Source organism: Balearica regulorum, chromosome 4, assembly GCF_011004875.1.
Source record: "Balearica regulorum gibbericeps isolate bBalReg1 chromosome 4, bBalReg1.pri, whole genome shotgun sequence".
Taxonomy (NCBI): domain Eukaryota; kingdom Metazoa; phylum Chordata; class Aves; order Gruiformes; family Gruidae; genus Balearica; species Balearica regulorum.
Window position 1 is genome coordinate 2,840,441 of NC_046187.1, and position 20,886 is coordinate 2,861,326.

Here is a 20,886-nt window from a genome sequence, read left to right on the forward strand (position 1 = left end):
AATTTCAGAGAAGTCAGCGATGAAGTAGTCTGGTGCCCTGAATGATCTTTTAGGGCTGAAATTACAACAGTGGCTTTTGTGGCTTTGTTTTTTTAACTAAGGACTTTTTGTTCGCATACAGCGTAGAAGCTGTAGCGAACATATGGCAAGATGCAGGATTTCACAATATACCCTATTTCTCCTCATGGCACAAAATGGAGGGAAATTAGCTAAAGAAAATGACACCTGTGGCACGTGGTGGTGGTGATAGACTTGTCCATGAGATGTGAATGCCTTGATTCCAAGGCAGTTTTTGTGGTAAAAGTGCCTTAATTTTTTCCACCCGTCCTGTTTTCCCAGATGACAGAACCTGAGCACCCGCGGGGGTTTCGTTTCACACAGGCCTTTCCCTACCTAGCTGACACCCCCAGAAGACAACTATCACCTCACCTTCCCGTTACGTTTCTTCCCTTAAAACAACACCTGGAAGGGAAATAAATACCTTTGCTGGCACTCCTTGAGGAGAAAAACCTTCAAAATTTACAGGTTTGACGAGATACGGCTTTTTTTTTAAGGCTGAATTAGGCGGGTTTAGGCGAGCGAACGGGCTCCCACGCCACCGCCGCCGCCTTCTCCTCAGCGCCCGGGAAGGGGCGGGCCGGTGCCGCCGGGGCGGTGCCAGCGCTCGGGGCATGCGGCATCCGCCTCTGCGCAGCGGCCGCGGCCATGAGGCTGTCGGCGCGGAGCCTCCGCCCGCCGCCCGGCCCTTTGTTTTTTAGGGTCAGCGGCTGCCCTTCCTCTCCGCCTTCCTCTGTCCCCCGCGGCCCTCGGTGGCAGGGGCGGTTTGAACCCGCCTGAAGGGAGAACGAAGTAGGAGGAGCCGTTGCCGTCGCTGCCCAGGATGCGATGGGGAACTGTTGGGCGCAATGGTGCTGCGGGCTTTTCTTCCGGAGGGAAGGCAGCCGGCTCCAGCGAGGCGGAGGGTAAGCAGTCAGCGAGGCTACCCCTTTCCCCTCCCCGGGGCGGGGAGGTGTTGGGCCCGCCCGGCTCCGCCTTTCCCGCCCTCGGCTGGAGGTGAGGAGAGGCGGCCGAGCTGGCGGGCCCTGAGGCGGCCGGTCCTCGGGGAGGCGAGTCCCCGTTCCCAGCCTGTTCCCGTCCCCCGCCGGGGGTTTTGGCAGCGGGACGTGGGTTGCCTCGGGTTAGGAACGGGGGAGACGAGGCCGGGGAGCTGTGGCGGTGCCCGCTGTGGGGTGGTGGTGAGGTGGGGGACACCTTCTGCCTCACGGACGGTCTGGGTACGCCCGGGCTGCAGGCCGCCCCCTCCCCGCAACAACAGCGCGGTTAGATGGGAGAGAGAAAGAAAACGCGTGTTTAATATCTGCCGTGACAGCTGGAGCTGATGAAATGCCGCGGGAAGGTTGCTCGGCTTTGTGCGGTTTGCAGGGTGGTGGTGGTATGCTGTCCAGGGATGGCTTAGGTTAGCTGTCTGTGGGGACATGCTTACTCCTTAGCCCTCTTCCAGGGTGCTGTTTCAAGAAGAAGCTTAGAAAGATTTTTCAGGTCACTTGCCAAAAATCTGTGCAGCCTGCTGTGTTTGTGCAAAGATGGAAAACCGCCGTATTTTTGGGAATAGAATCTTGGGTTCTCTGTGTCAGAGACTGACACTCTGTTGGGATGAAGGTGACTATTACATGAGATAATAATCAGAATAAACTTTCATATATCTTGTAAATGCGTTATCTGTTTTTTGTTCTGCAACGGCCAGGTAATGGAAAAGCAGTATACAAACAGGAGAAGGATATGTTACCTGTAGAAGAACTTGGTTTTCTTCCATATGCTTACCAGTATTTGATAGTTATATATCACTTCATTTTGACCAATGTAGTATGATTGGAGTCGTTCTGGACAGATACGCCGAGCGTTTCAGGCGCTGCAAACTTGCGGCCTCTTGTGTCGCATCGACTCTAGACATCTAGAGTCTGATGTTCTCCTTGTCCCGAAGACCTTTTAGGAATACTTTTCAGAGGAATGGGTGAAAGACCAGGACAGTGTGTGTGGAGGATACCTGCTTCTATTCTTCGTACTCTCTAGCAGAGGATACGAGAATATCGGAAATATCTGAAATGCCTCGACAGCTGGCGCTTAAGTATCTGTTTCTTGTGCTATACCCTGAGAAAAACGGGTAATACCTGAAAGGTTCTTGCTTCATGTGTGTCTTTTGCTGAGTCTCCACTCATAGGCTAATAATTTTTTTTTAGTAGTCAGGGGTAATAACAATAAGTCTCTGGCAATGTGTACTTACCTTTTAAATTACTGCTGTGGTTGTGGATCTCTTTGGTCTTTTATTTTCCCCCCCAACTACTTTTAACTGACTTAACTGATTTACGAGCACTGGATAGGAGACAGAGTCCAAAAGGCCCAAGATTACCTTGGCTCCAGCAGCAAATTCTAGATACGTGGTTATATCTCACTAATCTCTCGGGTCTAAAGTGACTATTACCTGTAGTTGTTGTTGTTGTTTTTTTCTCTTCTATTTTTTCTTGTATGTTAGCAATACTGTGTTATTGTTATGTATAATCATTGGTGTTTCCTGTGTCATCTGTTCTAGTACTTGGTTTTCATGCATGTTTGACTCGGGAAGCATCACTTGTTAGTTTTCTGCCACAGTGTCTGAATCTTCAATTGTTTTTCAGAAGGCAGTTGCTGAAGTTACTGGGTTAATTGCCAGACTTGTGTTTCGGTGCCTTTCATGTAACTACTGGCTTACTACTCGGGTTTTAGAATGGCAAATATGAGTGCTGACACACTGAATTATGAGAAATGCCATTCTCTTAAATGGCAGGGACTTAATGAGGAATTTTTTATGAGCATACTCTGAAAGGAGAAGCTTGTTGGCCGCGATGGCTTAGCTAGTCCTACACGCGTGTATTGCTTCTGTTAGTCTGATATCAGGCTGTCCTTACCAATGAAATAACTCTTACTGTCTGCTGTTGAAAAATTAAACTGTGATGTCCATTTCTTCAAGTCTTGCAGAGACTGTAGTGAAAATCGTAGAAAAAAGAAACAGTACAGAAAACAGATTTTTCCAGCTCAAGGGGGCTGCACCTGTTTGGATTGGCTTTTGAAGTCTGAACCTGGAATATTGTATACAGGGATAGATTTATGAAAAAACATTAAAAAAAAATCATCATTGCTACCTCTTGCTGATAGCTGGCACCTGTCTCAGATTATCTTTTTTTCTGGGTGTGCTGGTAGTTTACAGAAGGATATTGGAGTGTAGAGCAATGTGGGTATTGTCCTTCTGCTCTATGGTGGTAGGGGCAGGGATTGTATTAAAAACAAACCTGTAAAATGTGTCTTAGAAATTTGGTGAGTTGGCAGGTTAGATTGCTACCAAAATCTGCAGGTTTGGCTGCTACTGGAACAGTGTAATATAATAATGCATCGTATCAAGTTAATTGTGTTTATTTTAATCACTCAGCTCGGCCCCACTCTGCCCACACTAGTGCTTCATTAATCTTAGATCCTCCAAGATTTAACTGTAAGAAATAAGCTCTGAATTAAATAAGTATACAGTTTTTAACAAGTGTTTCAATGTCCTGTGAGATTACAAGTTGCCTTTGCTTGGAGTTGTGTTTAAAATCGTGGCGATTTACGTACGAATTGCTGCAGTGATTTTAGAGTTGGTGTTGAGTGTGTGCAGAGAGAAATGAAACACCAAAGCCTTCTTTGGTAGTATGTTTAACTTTTTCTGTAAAAGCACAAACTTTCAGTTGGTGATTTTTATTTTATTAGGGAGTCTCCTTGTGCTTCAGTTGAAATAGTTTTGCTCCAAGTACTACAAGCTGCAGCTGTAATTAGAAAGTAGGCCACAGCTAATTTGTCACTATATTCTACCGTAAGTATTTCTCTTTACTCCTAGAGGAGTGTTTAAAGGAAGGGAGGGGGTGGAAACAGAAGAGTAAATATAGTTTGTCTCTAGGTTATTTGGTTAGCTTGGGAGGGTTTATCACGTAGCAAAATTGAAACAATCCTTCTTGTTACTATTGTGGAAAAAGTGATTTTAACTCATGCCATGGTTTGAATAGCTTAAATGTCACTTTTAGTAATCTAAGTTGGTTAGTTTTTTAAAAAATAAAAGGTAGTAACATGACTTTGCATGAAAGGAGAACAAAGCATGTATATGTATGGAGTGCTGAAAAGCTACTGTCTTTAATAGCTTTAGATCTTTGAAGATTGATCTGACAGTCTCTACGGGTCCTGTGGCCTATTAGCTGAACTCTTTTCTCTAGTACCTATTGAATAGAAATGTTTCTCAAGTGTGTTTTAGAAAATAATGAAACAGTAGAGCTTAAAGGAGAGTAATAATGGTTGTAAGCATTTTAATAGGTTACTATTTTATTTCTATTGAAGTTGTTGTGTATAGGAGTGCAGTTGATTGGTCTTCCATTTCTGTCCCTAATGACCTCCATCTTCCATCGTGAAGAGCTCAAACTCTGGCACAGAATGAGGTCTTCTGTTACCGAGTCCCTCTTCAGCAGGCAGCAGAAAGCCAACATCTTCCTTGAAGTGTCACCGTTGTTGGGCTATTTGTAATTACATTTAGTAAGCTTGTGCTGCGTTGTCGTCTTTTTCTATAAGTTCACTGTTCAATTCATGTGGCTAATCTGACCGCAGCTCGTGTGTTTGTAAAATTGAGCATAACTTAGTTAGAGCCTGATGCTGTAGACTGGAATTATGCTTTGGTTAACAACACGGATTGTCCTGAAACGATTTCCTGTAACAATTGTGTTTAACTAGATTCTTAATGGCATTGGCTCCTGCACACCAAAGTGTTACACAGAGGGATGGCGGTGAAATGACTTGAAGCGTGCGTGCCACGTGTCCCAATTATACTGGCGAGGTAGTGTGTGAGTCCAGGTGGCCTTTCACCTCTGGTTTCATAGCAATGAATTGACTGGGAAACAGTTGTTTAGCAAGGTACACGAGCGTACGGAAGGAAAGGTTGTGCAAGAAGTTGCCAGGAGACGTGTACCCTAACGGACTTCTGAAGAAAAATATGATCAAATACGATTAAAATAATTCGGGCTTTGGCTGCTGTGTTGCTTTTAGTATAGTAGAAGTAGGTGTTGGTTGCAAGTACAGAACGATCTTTTGTACAAGTATAGAAATGCCTGAGGCACTGGGCTGATTTCTGATATCAGTCAGCACTTGGAACTGGAAACTCTGGTTTTTAAAATAGGTTGGTGAAAAGGGTGTTGTATCGAAGCACCGGTGTGCATTTGGATATTCTTTTGGATGGGAGCCAAACTTTTTTCACTAGGTGAAAAGCTGCTTGGGTAACTTAGTACTCTATTGTGTTTTTTTTAAATAGAGGACAGTGTTAAGATAGTTAAAGGAATCAAGGAGGAGACTGAGTCCCTGTATAAAATTACAGACTGTGAATAATTCTTTCTGGTTGGAAAGTATTATCTTGACCTTTTTGTAGATGTTTTTCTCTGACGTTCAATCTTCTGACTGTGCCAAGCTGCCAGAATAAAATGGTTTTTTTTAACATTGAATTTGTACACGGTGTTGTGCTAGTGAAGAGTTAAGTGTCACGATGAGCAACAATGTTTTCAGAAATTTTCAGAAATAATGTTTTTTGAGAAAAATGTATTAAAGGTATTGCAGAACATGCTAAATGTCTGTAAATGTCAAGTCCGACATCCTGATAAGTGATTTCTTCTCACTCGAGGGTGTTTGTCTCTTCTGCAGTTCTACAGAAAATGTTTACATGCTTTTGCCTCTTTCCTCTCTGGTAGTGATGCAGAGCACAGGTTAACAAGTAAATGTGCTTAATATGTGAAGATTTTATGTTTATTTTATACTCACGTAATTTTAAAGAGCTTTTATCTGACTCGTTTTCCTTCTGTGAATTGAAAACTATTCTGTAGTGTAACTGTAGACTTATTTTTTCAGGTCAAAGTATTTTAGAACATGTTCAACAGGAGAACACTTCACTATAGAGGTGAGTGCTTATATTTCTAGGGATTTAAAACAAAAAACCAAGCTGAATTCTAGCAATGCCTTTAACATGTTTTGCAGTTTATATAGACTGAAATATTCTGAGTTATTCCAGACCAAATGGATGCTGCACTGGGTGGCAAGATAGCGGCTCTTAGAGCACCTTGGAACATTAATGCGTCATCTCAGTTGAATTGATCAGTTGGAAAGAAGAGAAGTATTTGTTGTGATCTGATACTCTGCACCAGAGCTTTCTAAAGTCTGCCTGTTGCACCTTTCATCACTGCTGTGTTGGGAGTGATTTTTCTGCTTGTGTAAGTGCAGGATCATGAATCTGATTCTACAAAAAAGCTAGAATCTGATGAGGTTGATCGATAGTTGCATTTGTAGTCCACTTTGGTCACTACAGGGGTGATACTCGATGGCTGAGAAAGGACCTTTTTTTGCCAAGGGTAGTGTAAGGTTAATTTGTGTAAGTTTAGATTCTTAGAATAACCTAGTTTACTTTCTCTGACTGTTCCTCATGGTCTCCAAGTCCTAGATGTTTCAGATTGCCCCCATTACTGAGAACAACATTAATAACGGTAATCACTGCTTTGGCTTTCAGAAAGGGGGCAGATGTATATGGGGGTGGGGAATCTCTTTTAGCGCACAGTTACCTCTTGTGAGAGTGTTCCTGCAGCAGAAATACGGTAGGGCAAAGAAGGTTCTGTTCTCCCAAATTCTAATTTGTAGTCTGCTTACAGCAATTAGTCAGTGTACAGGTCAATAAGGAGTCTTGCTCTAGGGACTGACCTGTGTTTGATGTATTGACTGTGTGTAAGATTACTCAAAACAGTATGGAGAATTTCCATTTGCTTTGTTTTTATGTGTTAGTTGAACTTTTGGACAAGTTTGTGCAGCTTAGAATGCTTTGTGTATTCTTGCTTGGTTTGGGCTTTTTTTTGCTTCCTATCATTAAGCATTACACTGGCTTTATCGAGCTTTAGTTTCTTGAGTGGAAAGCTGTGAGGGGAGTGGTTGTTGCTTGTTTGTTTTTAGAATTCTGGGTAGAAAGTAACTCTGTTTTCTGTAAACTAAATAGATCTTCAAATACCTTTTGATAAGCATCGCAGTTGCCATGGGAGGTAGAGGTTAGGTGCGCTATACCCCTTACATCTTCTGCGTTTTTAAATTGAGCGCTTTGGTGTGTGTCAGAGCTGTCCCGTTCCTTCCGCTGCTTGTATTATAATGGTTTAGATACACAGAATTATTAACCATCTTATCAGCTAATGAGATTTCATTTTTATCAGGGCCCTCACCTAAGTTGTAGTGAAATATGTGAATGTTCTTTAATTTTGACTCTGTTCAGGAGTGTCTTGTGTTTCAGAAAAGAAACATTGGTAAGAAGATAGGTCCTACTCTAAAAGTAATGCTGCTTTCTCTGAAATGAGGGGCTTTCATAAATGGTATTACAGACGCACTGTTACCACTGGAGTAGTGTTTTTACAAGGCGCATTAAATCTGTAATGATATTTGCTGTGTCTGTTTAGTGACTTGTTACGTTGAATTTTAAAGATTGTTTACTTTTTCTCTGCAGTTTGAGAACCTAGTGGAAAGTGATGAGGTAGGTACCTGGGGCCGTAATGTGAAACCTGCTACTACAACCCTTAAAAATGGTTCCAAGATCTGTATTTTCCTCCCACTGTACGCTAAGTTGTAGACTTAAATTGCAGGGTTTTTTTACTTTGAGTTTTGCTTGCTCTAGGAATGAATATTTAACACTTTGGGAGAGATGAAGGCCTAAGAGAAAACTGCTTGGGCAGAGTATGGGAAGTAACCCTTTCGGGAAGAGAGCTCTGTGGCCATTAGGAAGGCAAAAAGAAAAGAACAAAGGCGGGGGGGAAAGGGGTGAGGGAACACTTGAAGGAGAGTTTGCTCCTGGTGTAACTCTTGGATGAGACTCAAGAAATGCCCTGAGAAGGTAAATGAACCTGGGTTGCTTTGCTAAGGCAAGTTTTGGGAGTGCTCTGTCTCTATAATTATAGGTAAACTGGCTGAACAGTACTTGAGAACAATAGAGGTTGGCCTTAGAAATTCACTCTTATAAACTTAATACAGCTTGATAATGGGCGGGACATGCAGCGCACTTCCAATACCCAGCCTGTGTTTAAAAACATGGGGACTAGTAGTTTGCTTCCTGAAATAAACCATGGGAATGTTTATTTTCAGTTGGAAGTACTTACTTGTTTTACTTAGTCAGCTGCTTCATTTGATTGTGTAACAAGATTTAATTTAAACTCCAAACTAAACCAGGGGATTTCCCCCCATAGTTCTGAAACCAGTATATGGGAGAAACTATGATTTCATATTGGGGTTTTTTCCACCTTAAAATTAATTCAGATCTCAAACTCAGACTTTTTTGTGTTTAACAGGGGGAGAGCCCAGGAAGCAGTCACAGGTAAGACTTTAAGATTCGGGACCTCTCCTTCCCTCTGCTCTGCCACTGTGGCCATTAAATTTTTCAGAGTTCCTGTAAAATCCCTTTCTGTCTTTTTAGTTGTCAGACACGTGAAAATAATGTATGTCAAACTAACCTCAATGCCTAACGATGTCAAAACAGCTTAGAGGATGATGTAAAACTCTACAGGACTGTTAAAACCCTATGTTGCAAAGAGAATCTTCATTCTTGTTCCCGGGGTATGCGTTTAAAGTTATACTGGTGTTAGTGCTTCAGCTCCAGTGAATTTTTTGTGAGTGTGTTAATATTTATGTAAGCAGTAGAAACTCAGAGGTCTTCTCTGTAGGAAACATATGAAGGCACCGAAGTGTATGCATTGGTTGTCTAATTCTGGACATTTAGTATTTAAATTTGATAGTTCCCTAAAATGTTGCTCCCTGTCAATGGTCCCAAAGAAGCGATACAGCAAACATTATAATTAATATAATGTTTTTGCGGTCTTGTTTGTTAGATATCTAAAAGTAGATGTGAAGTAGGCCACGAATGAAAGAGGAACAATTTACAGGTAGGGGACAAAAACAAGCAAGAAAAAAAGTGAGGTTTACACTGCAATGATATTAACCGTTCTATTCCAGTAGTTCTGTTAGCAAACAGTGTTTTGAAAATGTATTTTCTGTAAAGATCAAAAAAAAGCTTTGTAAGATTAAGGAGAGACAGCGTTGTCTTGAGTAAACTGGAACTTTGGAACTCGGTTCTCGGGAGGAGCAGGCCAAAAGTGCAGCTTGTTTGACTTGCATTAAGGGACTGGTCAAGAAAGACTGTACGGATGTGTTTAAGTGCGACTTAGGGTTGTCACGCGTAAATAATAGATGGCGTTTTTTTGTGGTTCTCCCATGCTTTTAGACCTCTGACTGATGAAGAAATTGCTGACTTGAAAGACAGACATTATGACTCCATTGCTGAAAAGCAGAGAGTTGTTGATATGAAACTTCAGTCAGAGGTAAGCAGTTACGATGACTAGTAAGGTATGGATAGTTATTCTTTCAACGTAGTTTAAGATCAACCGTGAACACAAGGAGATTCCATTCGCGTGAATGAAACAATTGGGTTTTGTTCATCAGTTGGTATTTTTTAGACTACAAGATACACAGAAATTGCTGCGCAACAAAGTTTGCATCAGAGATTGCTTCTTTTTAATAGCCTCTTAGATGAAAAATTGAACGATTAGGCTGGTGCTCTGACTGAGATCTGTTAAGTTTGAACTTTTTTATTTTTTGTGAAAGGCAAAATTCAACTTTTCTTGTTGTCAGCTTTTTCCAGAGCTTTTCTTAAGGGGGAAAAAAACCCCATAATTTGTCATTTTATTTTAGTGTGGTGCAGCAATTAATGGAATATGATGTGGAATACAGTGTTTACTTTTACTAAAGTACCAATGAAATACGCAAGTGAAAAGATTTACGTCTTTCACCGTGCAGTTCATAATAAAATGCCACGTGCGTTTACAGCAATTCATGAGTAATGATATTTATTCCATAGGCTAATGTTTAGGTATCGAAATTTCTTGGGATGTTTGGTGGGCGGGAAGCTGTTAGATTCAATTAACAAAGAAAAATGTTTTAGCTATAGTCAATTTTATTTTATGTTTTATTTTCTAGTAGCTTTTTTGTTTTATTGAACTTATGGCTTTATTCATAGGAAGATAGATAGGTTCTGCTTTTGTTAACCATTACTATTTTGTTCATATACAGTTAGCCTTACAAGAGGAGAAGTTAAGAATAGAAGAGGAGGCTTTATATGCTGCACAACGTGAAGCAGCCAGGGCAGCAAAGCAGAAAAAGCTCTTGGAGGTGAGGGGAAAAAGACCCCAATATATATCAGAGCTTCTGATCTGTCTCTATGTATGCAGACTTTCCTAATATCCTTTACGTCTCAGGAAACGTAATGAGGAAATTGCTTTGGCTTGTACATTCCACTAGAGAACTACCACACGATTTGAAAGTACGGCTGACTGGAACAGCAGAAAATGAGCAGAATGGTTTGAAACGGCTTGTGTTGCCAAGTATAGATTTTTGAATGAGATGTATGACTTTATAATGAGCTTAAGAGACTTCTTATATAGAAGTTACTGATCTTTAAAGTCATCTGTGATGGTTTTCTAGTTTAAAAAAAAAAACCTGAAATTAAGTATGCAATCATAATTTGGACTTGTACAACGTACTTTATGTATTTGTGCACTTAATTGTTCCCGTGGTTTGTGTTAACATAAAGATACGTGTTTCCGAGTCATCTGAATTTACTGTTGACCCCGCTTTGAGCGGGAGGTTGGACTAGATGACCTCCTGAGGTCCTGTCCAACCCGAGTTGTTCGAACATTTTGTGATTTGTATGTGTCGTAGCCAAAATGCAGTAATGTCTTAACAGTAGTCTTTATTTAATATATTTGTGCCTGCTTTCAGATGTCTGGTGCCCATGCTTTTGGAGCTTGGTCAAGCAAAACAAAAGCCACGTTATGTTTTCCTGCTTCTTTTGAGAACAGATGCTGTTCTGTATTCTGATAGTATTTATTACTGATGGTTTTCATGTTGCAGTTCAGAGTTGCGTATTATCAGTGCATTTAATATTTTTGCCATCTTAGTAATCTATTAAAATATGTGGTGTTACACAAATTTCAGCTTGCCACAAGTGTGTGTTAAAAAAGAACTTTTTCATGTTTAGCTATCTCTTCATCTGTAATGCGTAAGGTTGCAGTTGTAGTGTGTTCAAGGAAACGGTCTGCTAGAGGTGTGATATGTGTTCAGTTAGAAATAAATTTTCAAAAGTTCGTGCTAATTGGAGACTAGAGACTGGAGACTAATTGGAAAAAGGCTAAAACCTACACTAGGTGTAGGGGAGATCTTCAGCTTAGCGCATTGTCTGTAGTCAAAAGAGTGAGTTGGAAATTGTTACTTCCAGATTGATAGCGATGATGGAGTTTTCATCTAATATTTAGGTTGCTAACTGCAGGGCTCACTTCACATTTCTCTTTCTATCCTCTTGTCTTTTGGTATCAAAGGGTTAATGATTTCTGACCTTTTTTTGCCTCCTTTTTTTAACACTTTTAGTCTATATACAGTCAGCAACAGTAGATTGTTCTATGGCTTTAACTGTTTTTTGTGGAAGTTCTGTGCAAGAAATGCTATCTTTCTTGTCTTTTTGTATTTTGAATATGCACCTCTTAGTCAGGACCTAAGATAAAATGCGTTATAGAGATTTTATTTTCCTCCTCTCCTAAAATTAGTACCACTTAGCTCCTTTACAGACAACCTCCCTCAAAACCCATAAGGATTTGTCAGGACACATTTACGTATAGATACGCATCAAGCATTTAACCTTTCTAAATAAACTAGAAGCCATTTCTCAATATGTAACTCATCTCTTTGCTGTTTGTGGAGACGAGTCTTCTAAATGAGAAGATGGCTTTTTTATTCAAGTGTGGCATCCCTTGAAAACTAATTTGGCTTGCTGATGTTGCCCTACTAAATGTCAGGGTTTGTAACAGTGGGGAAGGATAAGGTCTGTGTGTCCTCGAACGTAGAGTGCTAGATAGTTGTATGTGACCTGGCAAAATGGATCGATGGTTTAAATTGGTTATAATGTGGGTATATGAATCTTAAAATAAAATTGTTGCCTATGTCAGTAATTGATTTTTACAGACTTGTTAACTAAGTTGGTGCCAAGTTCTTGTCTTTTTTCCCTGCGTACTTAAGTCTTGGCACCTATAACCACCATTATGTAATACTACTATGCTTCCCATTTCCTTACTGGTTTCAATCTGCTTATTCTGATACTTTTTTGAATACCTGAGGTGGAAAGCGTGCCGAGAAATGAAGCCATTGTTGTCTTGGGATTGAAGAATACTAGCTGATCCGATGCAGTTAGCTCACAAGACTGTTTACCCAGCAAGGAGCAATTCTTAGATGAAGTTCAAGTTGACATTAAAGATTCTGATTTATTTACCCCTGCTTTTCTTTTGTAGGGACAGATCCATTAAGGCTGAGAATAGATTTTTTTTTTTGGAAAACACGGTAGCTAGATAAATCAGACTTGTCTATAAAACTAGCTCATTCATTTTTATCTTAGTCTTTGTCATAATCGGTGAACAGTTAGTCCTTCATAACTGATTTACCTTTAATCACGTAGTTGATGTGCCAAGTTCTTAGGCTTGCATTTTTTCAAGGCAGGGAAAAGAAACTTGAGACAACTTAAGTTGCTTAAACCCTAAAACTTAAGCAGAACCCCCCTTCCATGACAGCTCTTGTTTCTCTTGGAAATAAAAAGGAAATGCATTTATGGTTTGTCTTGCATTTTTCATTCTGTTTTTGCCTAGCGATACCACGAAAGCTTTCTACCTTAGGAGGGTAGAGGTATTAATACTTTTGGCCCAGCGAGGCAACAAAGCTTCTATTAATATAAATGAAGCACTTAGTGCTGATACAGCCAACCTGAGGAGACGGCAGTATTGCTTTCTACAGGGATGAAAGGACCTGTAGGAAATACTTCTTTTAAAGGGGTAGGCTGACCGTTCTTGTGCACAGAGCAAAACCAATCGAACAGAACCTAGGTGGTAGTTGCGGGTGGAAAATAGCTGTGGCTTGAGAAGACGGCAGATGCAATCACGAATGAGGTGGTGTTCATATCTTTCTAGCCAAATTGATGTTTGTGAGGGGTTTTCTGTGCATGAAATAGGTTAAAATGTTGATAGGTCTATTCACAAAGCTGCCTTCTTTTAAATTGAGACATTTCTGAGATTAAACCCGATACCACTTGCATGTAATGGTCCCTTTAGTATGATAAAATTTGATCTTGGTTTGAACGAAAATCAGTCTTTTCTTGAATTGTATTTAGACTGATCCAAGGACCAGGACAACGCTCCTTCTAATGTCACAGTTAAGGGAATGCTTAGTGTGTTGAGTATATTACTCCTGAGTGATTGCATTCAGCTTTTTCAACAATTTACTTCTTTTGATAGCAACGTAGACAGCAAAGGATAACACAGAGAGCCCATCCTGTTAATAATGGAGACTATCAGAGGTAAGATGCAAAATTTTATTAATGGTAATTAAGAGCCATGACTATTTTACTTCTGTCCTTCATCTCCCCTTCCCCCCAAAAATTCCATGTTTTTTAAACCTTATGTACTCGCAGGATTTTTCGGAGTTGTTTTCATTCATTGCCGTTTTCTTCACGCTGCATAGTTACTGAATGCAAACTGGTTACTACTGTTGATGTGCAAAATCAGAGGGTAGATTGCATTCATTTTGGTTTTCACTGTAGTTAATAGACTGATGCATACAAAATCGAACCTACTCCCAGCTACTAATATATATATGCGCACACACAAAATGTAGTGTTTAATATTAAAAGGGGGTTTATACATAAAATCTTGGGGAATATAAAAATACTTTCGTTATTTAGAACCCTGTTTGAAATGCTGAATAAAAATACATGCTAATCAAATGAAGAGTTGAGTGGTTTATGTCATCTGCCTGTTTCTTCATTAATAATAAATTAATTCTCTTCACTTGTGTGTTCAGTGTTTGGGGGGGAAACCCAAAGAAATTTACTGTGGAAGGATATTTGAGTTGAAAAAACCACTAAAATCAAACACCTGTTGTGGAATGGAAGAGCAGAGGGCTAGGAGGGATTTTCAGTTAGGGAGGTACAGTTAGAAAAGGAGCTGTGAAAACTGAGCTTTTATGGCATGGGTAGGACCTAGCCAGATTTTAGAAATTGCAGTGGCAGGATTTGAATTCATTAGTTAACAAGGGAATTGGAAAAAGAAAGGGAGTTGAAAATTAAGAAAGCATTACCTAAAGTGACAAAGGATGAGAGGGGAAGAGTTTTGTGACAGAAGTTTATTGTTAACTGAAAATACTACTTAAAATGGAGCAGAAGCTCAGACTTGGCAGGAATGTGACAGATAGGAATGGTAAGGCGTTTTGTAGATCATGTTAATAAAGATGGTAGTCAAAGGTCTATGTGCTTCGTAGCATAGAACTGGGGGGCATGTGGATTAACATAGCTTTTATGGCATCCTTCGAGGTTTCTAAAGCTAAACCAAATATGTGCATTGTTCTTACAGCTCTGTGGCAGAGGACGATATTGATTCTTTCTTAAGAAACACAAAAGTCCAGTATGAAGCTTTTAGAAGTAGTAGTAAGTCTTCCTTTTCTTACGCATGTCTTCAAATGTGAAGTGACTCTGAGGAGCATACAGAGTGCTATTTGTTCTTCTAGAGAAATGTATTTTCTTTCTTTTTTTTTATATCCACACACATATATAAAATATGTATGTATGTATAAAAAAAAATCTGTTGGAAACTTCTTTTTCTAATCCCTGATGCTTCAGGTGTTCAAAAAACACAGCATATACAACTTGTGCTACAGACATTCCAGTTCTCCAAAGGGAGATCTGTAAGCAAACAAGTCCTGCTCGTGGATTTTATTTTACTAAGGCTTTCCAACAGTCTTTGTGGAGGCAATATCAGTGCAGTGAACTGTTGTTGTAAAGCCTAACTGTGTATTAAAGATGCAAATGTGTGCGTGTAGCTTTGAAAATAATTTCTTAGCAAAAAAATTAGAATCATATTAAAGGTTATTTTTTTTCTACTCAAGTGCAGGAGAGAATTTGGCTGCCTATATTTAGAAATTCCACTAGCAATTCAGAGGAAATCAATTTTATAATCTTATATCCATAAGTTTTGATGACAGTACGTGATAGTCACTAAGAAGTTGGAGGACTGATGGTAATTCTTGGGAAAGGCTGCCTGTCGTTTGGGTTTTTTGGGAGGAGGGTTGTGTTTTGTTCTGTGTGGTGTTTGTTTTGCAAGTCTTCACACAGGTCCAGCTTGCAGTTTACTAAATTCCTCTATACTCTAATTAGACAGTATTACTAAATGTCCTCTTGTAATATCTTAGTGATGTGGGCTATGAAAAAGCTGCTGTATCGCTCTTTGAAGTGATGGATGCAGTGCTTTTTCAAATGTTCTGGAGGTTTAAAGGCTGCAAAGCGCAAGAAAAACTTAATTTTGCACATTGAACCTCAAATTCGAGTATGTTTTCAAATTAAACATACGTTTATTCTTTTTATGTAGGACTTTCATCTGATGCTACAGTGCTGACGCCCAACACAGAGAGCAGTTGTGACTTAATGACCAAAACAAAATCGACGAGTGGAAACGATGACAGCACTTCGTTAGATTTAGAATGGGAAGATGAAGAAGGTATTTATTCTGCCATTTAGTTTCATTCTGAGCTTACAAGTTAAAAATGCAGACAGTTTAAACAACGTTGATTTTGTTGTTTTCAAAAGGGAAGGTGATTTTAAAAATTCTGATGGAATTTCTGTCAAGTGTGTAATGATTAAACTGTAAATTATTCTTACCTAGAAAATTGCTTATTGAGATAAATGTGGTTATCTGTCTAATAAATGCATTCATTTCTTGGGATCCTTCAGTAAATGTCTTTTCCTGCATTGTGTGGAACTGACTTGTAAACTCACAACAAAACTGATGCTAAAGAAATGCTGCCCTCTTGTGAGCCAGGAGCAGAAGGAGCAGCTGGTTCTTTGTTATAAAATGGGGAAGTTGCTCAGGAGACTTCGTATTTTGGGAAACGTTGTTTCTTTAAACCCTAATTACTTGTAGCTTCTACTGGAAACTTAGGTCTGCATTCCTAATTGCTGCTGCAGTTTGTTATACATCTTTCCTGTTCTCTTTAGGAAATCTGCAAAAGCTCTTGTTTTTCTTTCAAAGGTAATGCAAAATTTTGAGACCTTGACTCTTGAAAAGCTCACCAAAAATAAGCTAGGACATTTTTTAGCCAATGCATAGCAGACTTTTTTGCTTTAATAGACTGCTTTTTGACAAGTTGTGTGTAGTTTAAATGTGCAGCACTGTCAAGAGCATCAAAACATGTAGTTCAGAAACCTGTTTTGAAAGACTTAACTTCCATGGATTTCCCCAGAAGTACCCAGCATCTTTTTCTTAGCTAGTGTGTGCAGGAGCTGTCGGTGTTTCAGAAGAACTGAAGCTAGGGCAGGATTGTGTACATCGGAACTACGCTGGATTTGCCTTTGAGAGTAATTAGCACCAGTGCAGAAAGAGCGTTCTGGGAACTCTGTATTCTACACTGTGCTTAAGAAATGGGAAAATTGCTTCTTTTGCTTGTTCACACATTGAGTTGCTTTCCCACTCTTAGGTGTTAATGTAATATCTTTCTAAATAACTATTGAAAACCAGATGAGAGCAAGATTCAGTCATAGTTCCATTTCAGACTCCTGCTAACCTGTGCTCTGCCAAGGGGAGTAACTTGTAAGAGTTGGCCATTGCTGTTAGTGCATCTCTTCTGCCTATTAACCGCAAATCTTGAGCGGAGGAGATGGTAAGATGACCTTTGGAAGATTGCCTATGCTCGAGACAATAACTTGTCTTCATGGCTGTGAAGGAAGCAACGTGGTCATTTGAAAGAAGTACTAGTTGATATTGCGAGGAGTTTGAGTAGTATTTAGCATGTTCTTGGTAGATCTGGCCCAACTTAAGTGTATTTCCCTGAAGGGGCTGACCGCTTGCTTGGGATAAGAGGTTTAGTTACTGGATGTGCTGGCAAAAATCTACTGTGGAGACCGAACGACTCAAAAAAAAGTAACTGTGTGTGGATTTAGTGATCTGGGATGTTTGTTTATGGTCTTGTCACGTGTTTTTATTGCTAGTAGGCAAAATTGGACGGGGCTGAACACCAGGTAGAGAAGAACCGGTGTTTTGAAATTGGAATAGTAACAAAAGATGGCATTACTTGACTGAAAAGTTGCCAAGTTAGGAGGTTCTTGACAGGGAACGCCTAGATCCTGAACTAGGCGTCATCATGTGCTACTGCTGGTAGTGTATGATCTTTATGTAATGGTAGTACTGAAATGGGATTGTGGGTTGGAGCTGTCTGTGCCTTGTGCCCTGCAGTGTTACAGTTTACAAAGAGTATTATACAGAAGGACAAAGGGTGTGAGGAGAAGATGGAAATGGTAACTGTCCTGGATTAAATACAAATTTTGGATACAGTGACTCTGTTTTAGTTCTTTCATCATGTACAGATAACAGGCAAGGAACTTGTAGTACCTCTTAGATATTTTTTTTTCCTGTGGCTCCCTGCAGAGAGTTGTGTGTTTCATTTGCAATATGTAACTTTTTAATTATAATTAATTAGTTAGCTAGTTACTCCAAATTTAAAGGGGAGTTTATTTAGGAATGTAGGAGGAGTCCAGTCAATAAGAAGAGTATGGTAAATTCTCCCCTTTTTCCTTTCTGGTGGTGTGGGAGGGTTTTGATAAACCATCAGAAAGTGTATAATTACTGACAAAATAAACAGTATCTTGTGATGTCTTTGTGCAGTTTTCTGACGGACTTTTTGCCTTTATTTTGTGTGAAATTGAATAGACCTTATCAGCCAAACTGAAGACCTTTGCTAGACAGATGCACGCGATATCTAAATTTTAGTTGCTGTTAAAAATGTTTTGCATGATGCCGTTTGATCTGTTTGGCACTAAGTTACAGGAGTATTACAGGATTGCCCAGACCTTTAGCTTTTCTGGCAATGTCACAGGACCAAAAATCTTCTATATGTATGTGCCCATAACATAGGGCAGCAGGCTGTGTATATAGGAGAACTAAACATTGCCAGCGAGTTGTTTCACTGTTGTCCGTCTTCCTCGGAACTCTGTAGAAGAGCATCACTGGCTGTTGGGTTCGTTTGGGCCAAAACGGACTGCGGGCTTTGGGTTTAATGTGAACACCAGCACCAGAAAAAAAATACGGTGATGCTCGGTAGGGAAATTACTGGAGTCTGGATCTCTAAAGGATTCTTGTTGTTTCTTGTTAAGTTCTAACACAAATGTAAAGGTACTCCCCTCAAAATGATGTCTTTCTCACGAATGCGTCTTAAATCGCAGGCATGAACAGAATGATTCCGATGAGAGAACGCTCCAGAACAGAAGAAGATATACTCCGAGCAGCGCTGAAATTTAATAGCAGGAAGACGGGAAGTAATCCGGCTTCGGCCTCTGATGATTCTAATGGATTGGAGTGGGAGAACGACTTTGTTAGTGCTGAAATGGATGATAATGGCAATTCAGAATATGCCGGATTTGTAAATCCTGTATTAGATTTGTCTGCACCGGATGTAAGGATATCCGATTCTGATCGTCAAGACAGATAGTGAAACTGCGTGGCCCTTGTTTACGACCAAATGTTGAAAAGTGAAATAGAATGTACAAAACCAATTTGCTCTTTTATAACGTGGTTCCCTTTCTCTTACAAATTGATCAGCAAGGAATGGGAATGACTTGCTATCTGAATTAATTCAGAATTAAGTGCAATTTTATCATCTACCTTCTGAGCTTTTATGAAAACTGGGATGATTCTATTGTGTATATTTCTGGATATCTGGATTTAATAGGAAATTATCTGCACTAATTTAAGCTTCATAGCTTGACATATCTATATTTTAACTAGCCTTTTTTTCTGGATGATGTTTCTACTGATTTTGTTTTTAAAATTCATCATCGGCCTAATGTTTATCTCAGAAACGGTCTTATATAATTTATCTAATACTTGAATATAGAAAAATAATTTTAAAAAAATGTTTATTTCCAAAATGTGCTTTTTGACTTGTTCTTTAGCTATTTAGAGGGTGTACTTAGCCAGCTGCAGAATGAATTTCACCCATGGTAAACTGCAGCTTTTCCCTGTCTAGCTGCTTATAGCCTTCCTAGCCTTGTGTTGTCCTCGTACTGTTCATTTTATTTTTTTATTGCTTTATGGTAAGCACAGTTAACCTCAAACATAGTATAAATCATCAGGTTAGGTAAGATACTGTCTTGTATATTACGCCAGACGTAGTGTGTGCTAGATAGAAAAACAACTATAAAAATTCTTTGTGTGAACTGGGAAGTTTTAGTCGGTATCTAGGGGAGAACTGGGAGGGCCAAAGTCTTGATTTTCCTGCCTGCTCCCGAACAGACCAATGTCTGTTACTACATGGTCCTTAAAATTCTTTAGTTGTGGAAAACATATAATTCAGCTCGACCAGAAAAGCAATGTTTTCTGAGCAGACTGGGGGAGGGATGATCGTTCTGCTGCTGGAGTGGGAAGAACAGGAACCTCGGGACTGAATTCCTAGATCTGCCTTTTAAAAAGGGAAAAAAAGAAGTTGAAGTTAAAAACAGTATGTTTAAGCGCTCTAGCTTTCCTGTGCCTCTAAACTAATATGGACTGAAAATCAAGGAGTTGAGTTACTGCACATCTGGTATAACGTATTGTGTGGTCTCCCCGGATATTTAATGTAAGTGCTACTTGTTAAAAAAGAAAAAGCTCACTGAAGAGAAGGTGCAAACCCCTTGTAGATCTCAAGCTTTCCCCAAAGTTTCAGTAAAGCCATTCTACTCTACTGTTCTTTTGTTTAGCTGTCTTGGTTTTCCCCTGAAAAAAGGGGGACGGGGTGTAACTTCACCATTGCGGAGTAAAAGTAGTAAATCTGCGTTGTCAGAAGAACTGAATTTGTGGGTGAAAGTTGTGTCACTGTTTGAGATCGTCTGAGCCTATAAATAATAGCAGGGCCACGACAGTGTGGTCCTTTTTGTGGTAATTTGAACAAAACCACTGCACACTTGCATTAAATATGTACAAATATCAGCTCTAATGAACAGATAAATCTTGTTGACAACATTCCATTTCTTAATTTAAATCGTAGCTATGTCATGGGAAATATTTTAATGTAATTATCTACATTTGCAATGCCTGTATTAAGCTTTAAAATTTGTACACATCAAAATGTATATTTTGGGTTTGGCATAAGCTGCTACTGTGTAACTTCTGAACATTTATTTGTATAATAAATTCCTACTGAAACAAGACAACTTTCTCAACATGTAAATAACATGTTTTTTACCTGTTGAAACTGTAACTTACCCTGTGGTGGTCACTACTTTTCCTGACCACTGAAAGTGAGGTTATTAATTGGTTGTGACTGTGCTTTGAGGAAGGAAATTAGCTGATAGTCCTGCTTCTGGAATGAACAATCGCTTAGGAAAAAGGAAGCTGACTCCAGCTGAAGGCTTTTACTGTGACGGGCATGTTCTGTAGCCACGATTATAATATACATACTGCGTTTCAGAGCTCAGTGCACCAGAGTGACTTGAGAGATTACGGTCAATATCTGTGGAAATTTAAGAAATGGGAAGATAATATAAAGAGCTCATGTGAAACAATTCAACGGTACTGTAAAATGCAGATCTGTACAAATTAAAGTCATTAAAATTTTCAGTCAGTCGTATGTTTGGCCATGTTTTAATCTGTTGCTGGTTTGGTGGCTGCTGCATCGTACGCAGCAAAAACAGCGTGTGAAGATGAATTGTGAAAAAGTTACCCAAAATTA

The 20,886-nt window shown here is 39.6% G+C and overlaps 1 protein-coding gene across 2 annotated transcripts; it reads left to right on the top strand.

Annotated features, from left to right (window-relative positions):
- Positions 1 to 648: 648 nt before the first annotated feature.
- AP1AR (adaptor related protein complex 1 associated regulatory protein) lies at positions 649 to 20,784 on the top strand. Of its 2 annotated transcripts, XM_075751000.1 has the most exons (10): positions 649 to 962; positions 5,941 to 5,989; positions 7,565 to 7,591; positions 8,400 to 8,425; positions 9,329 to 9,425; positions 10,174 to 10,272; positions 13,434 to 13,495; positions 14,547 to 14,620; positions 15,558 to 15,686; positions 18,404 to 20,784. In XM_075751000.1, the coding sequence occupies exons 1-10, from the start codon at positions 886 to 888 to the stop codon at positions 18,667 to 18,669; spliced, it is 906 nt and encodes a 301-aa protein (XP_075607115.1). In that variant the 5' UTR covers positions 649 to 885; the 3' UTR covers positions 18,670 to 20,784. The 2 variants fall into 2 exon arrangements, with proteins under 2 accessions (XP_075607115.1, XP_075607117.1); XM_075751002.1 differs by lacking the exon at positions 10,174 to 10,272 and having other exon boundaries at positions 665 to 962; positions 18,404 to 19,904.
- The last annotated feature ends 102 nt before the right edge of the window (positions 20,785 to 20,886 follow it).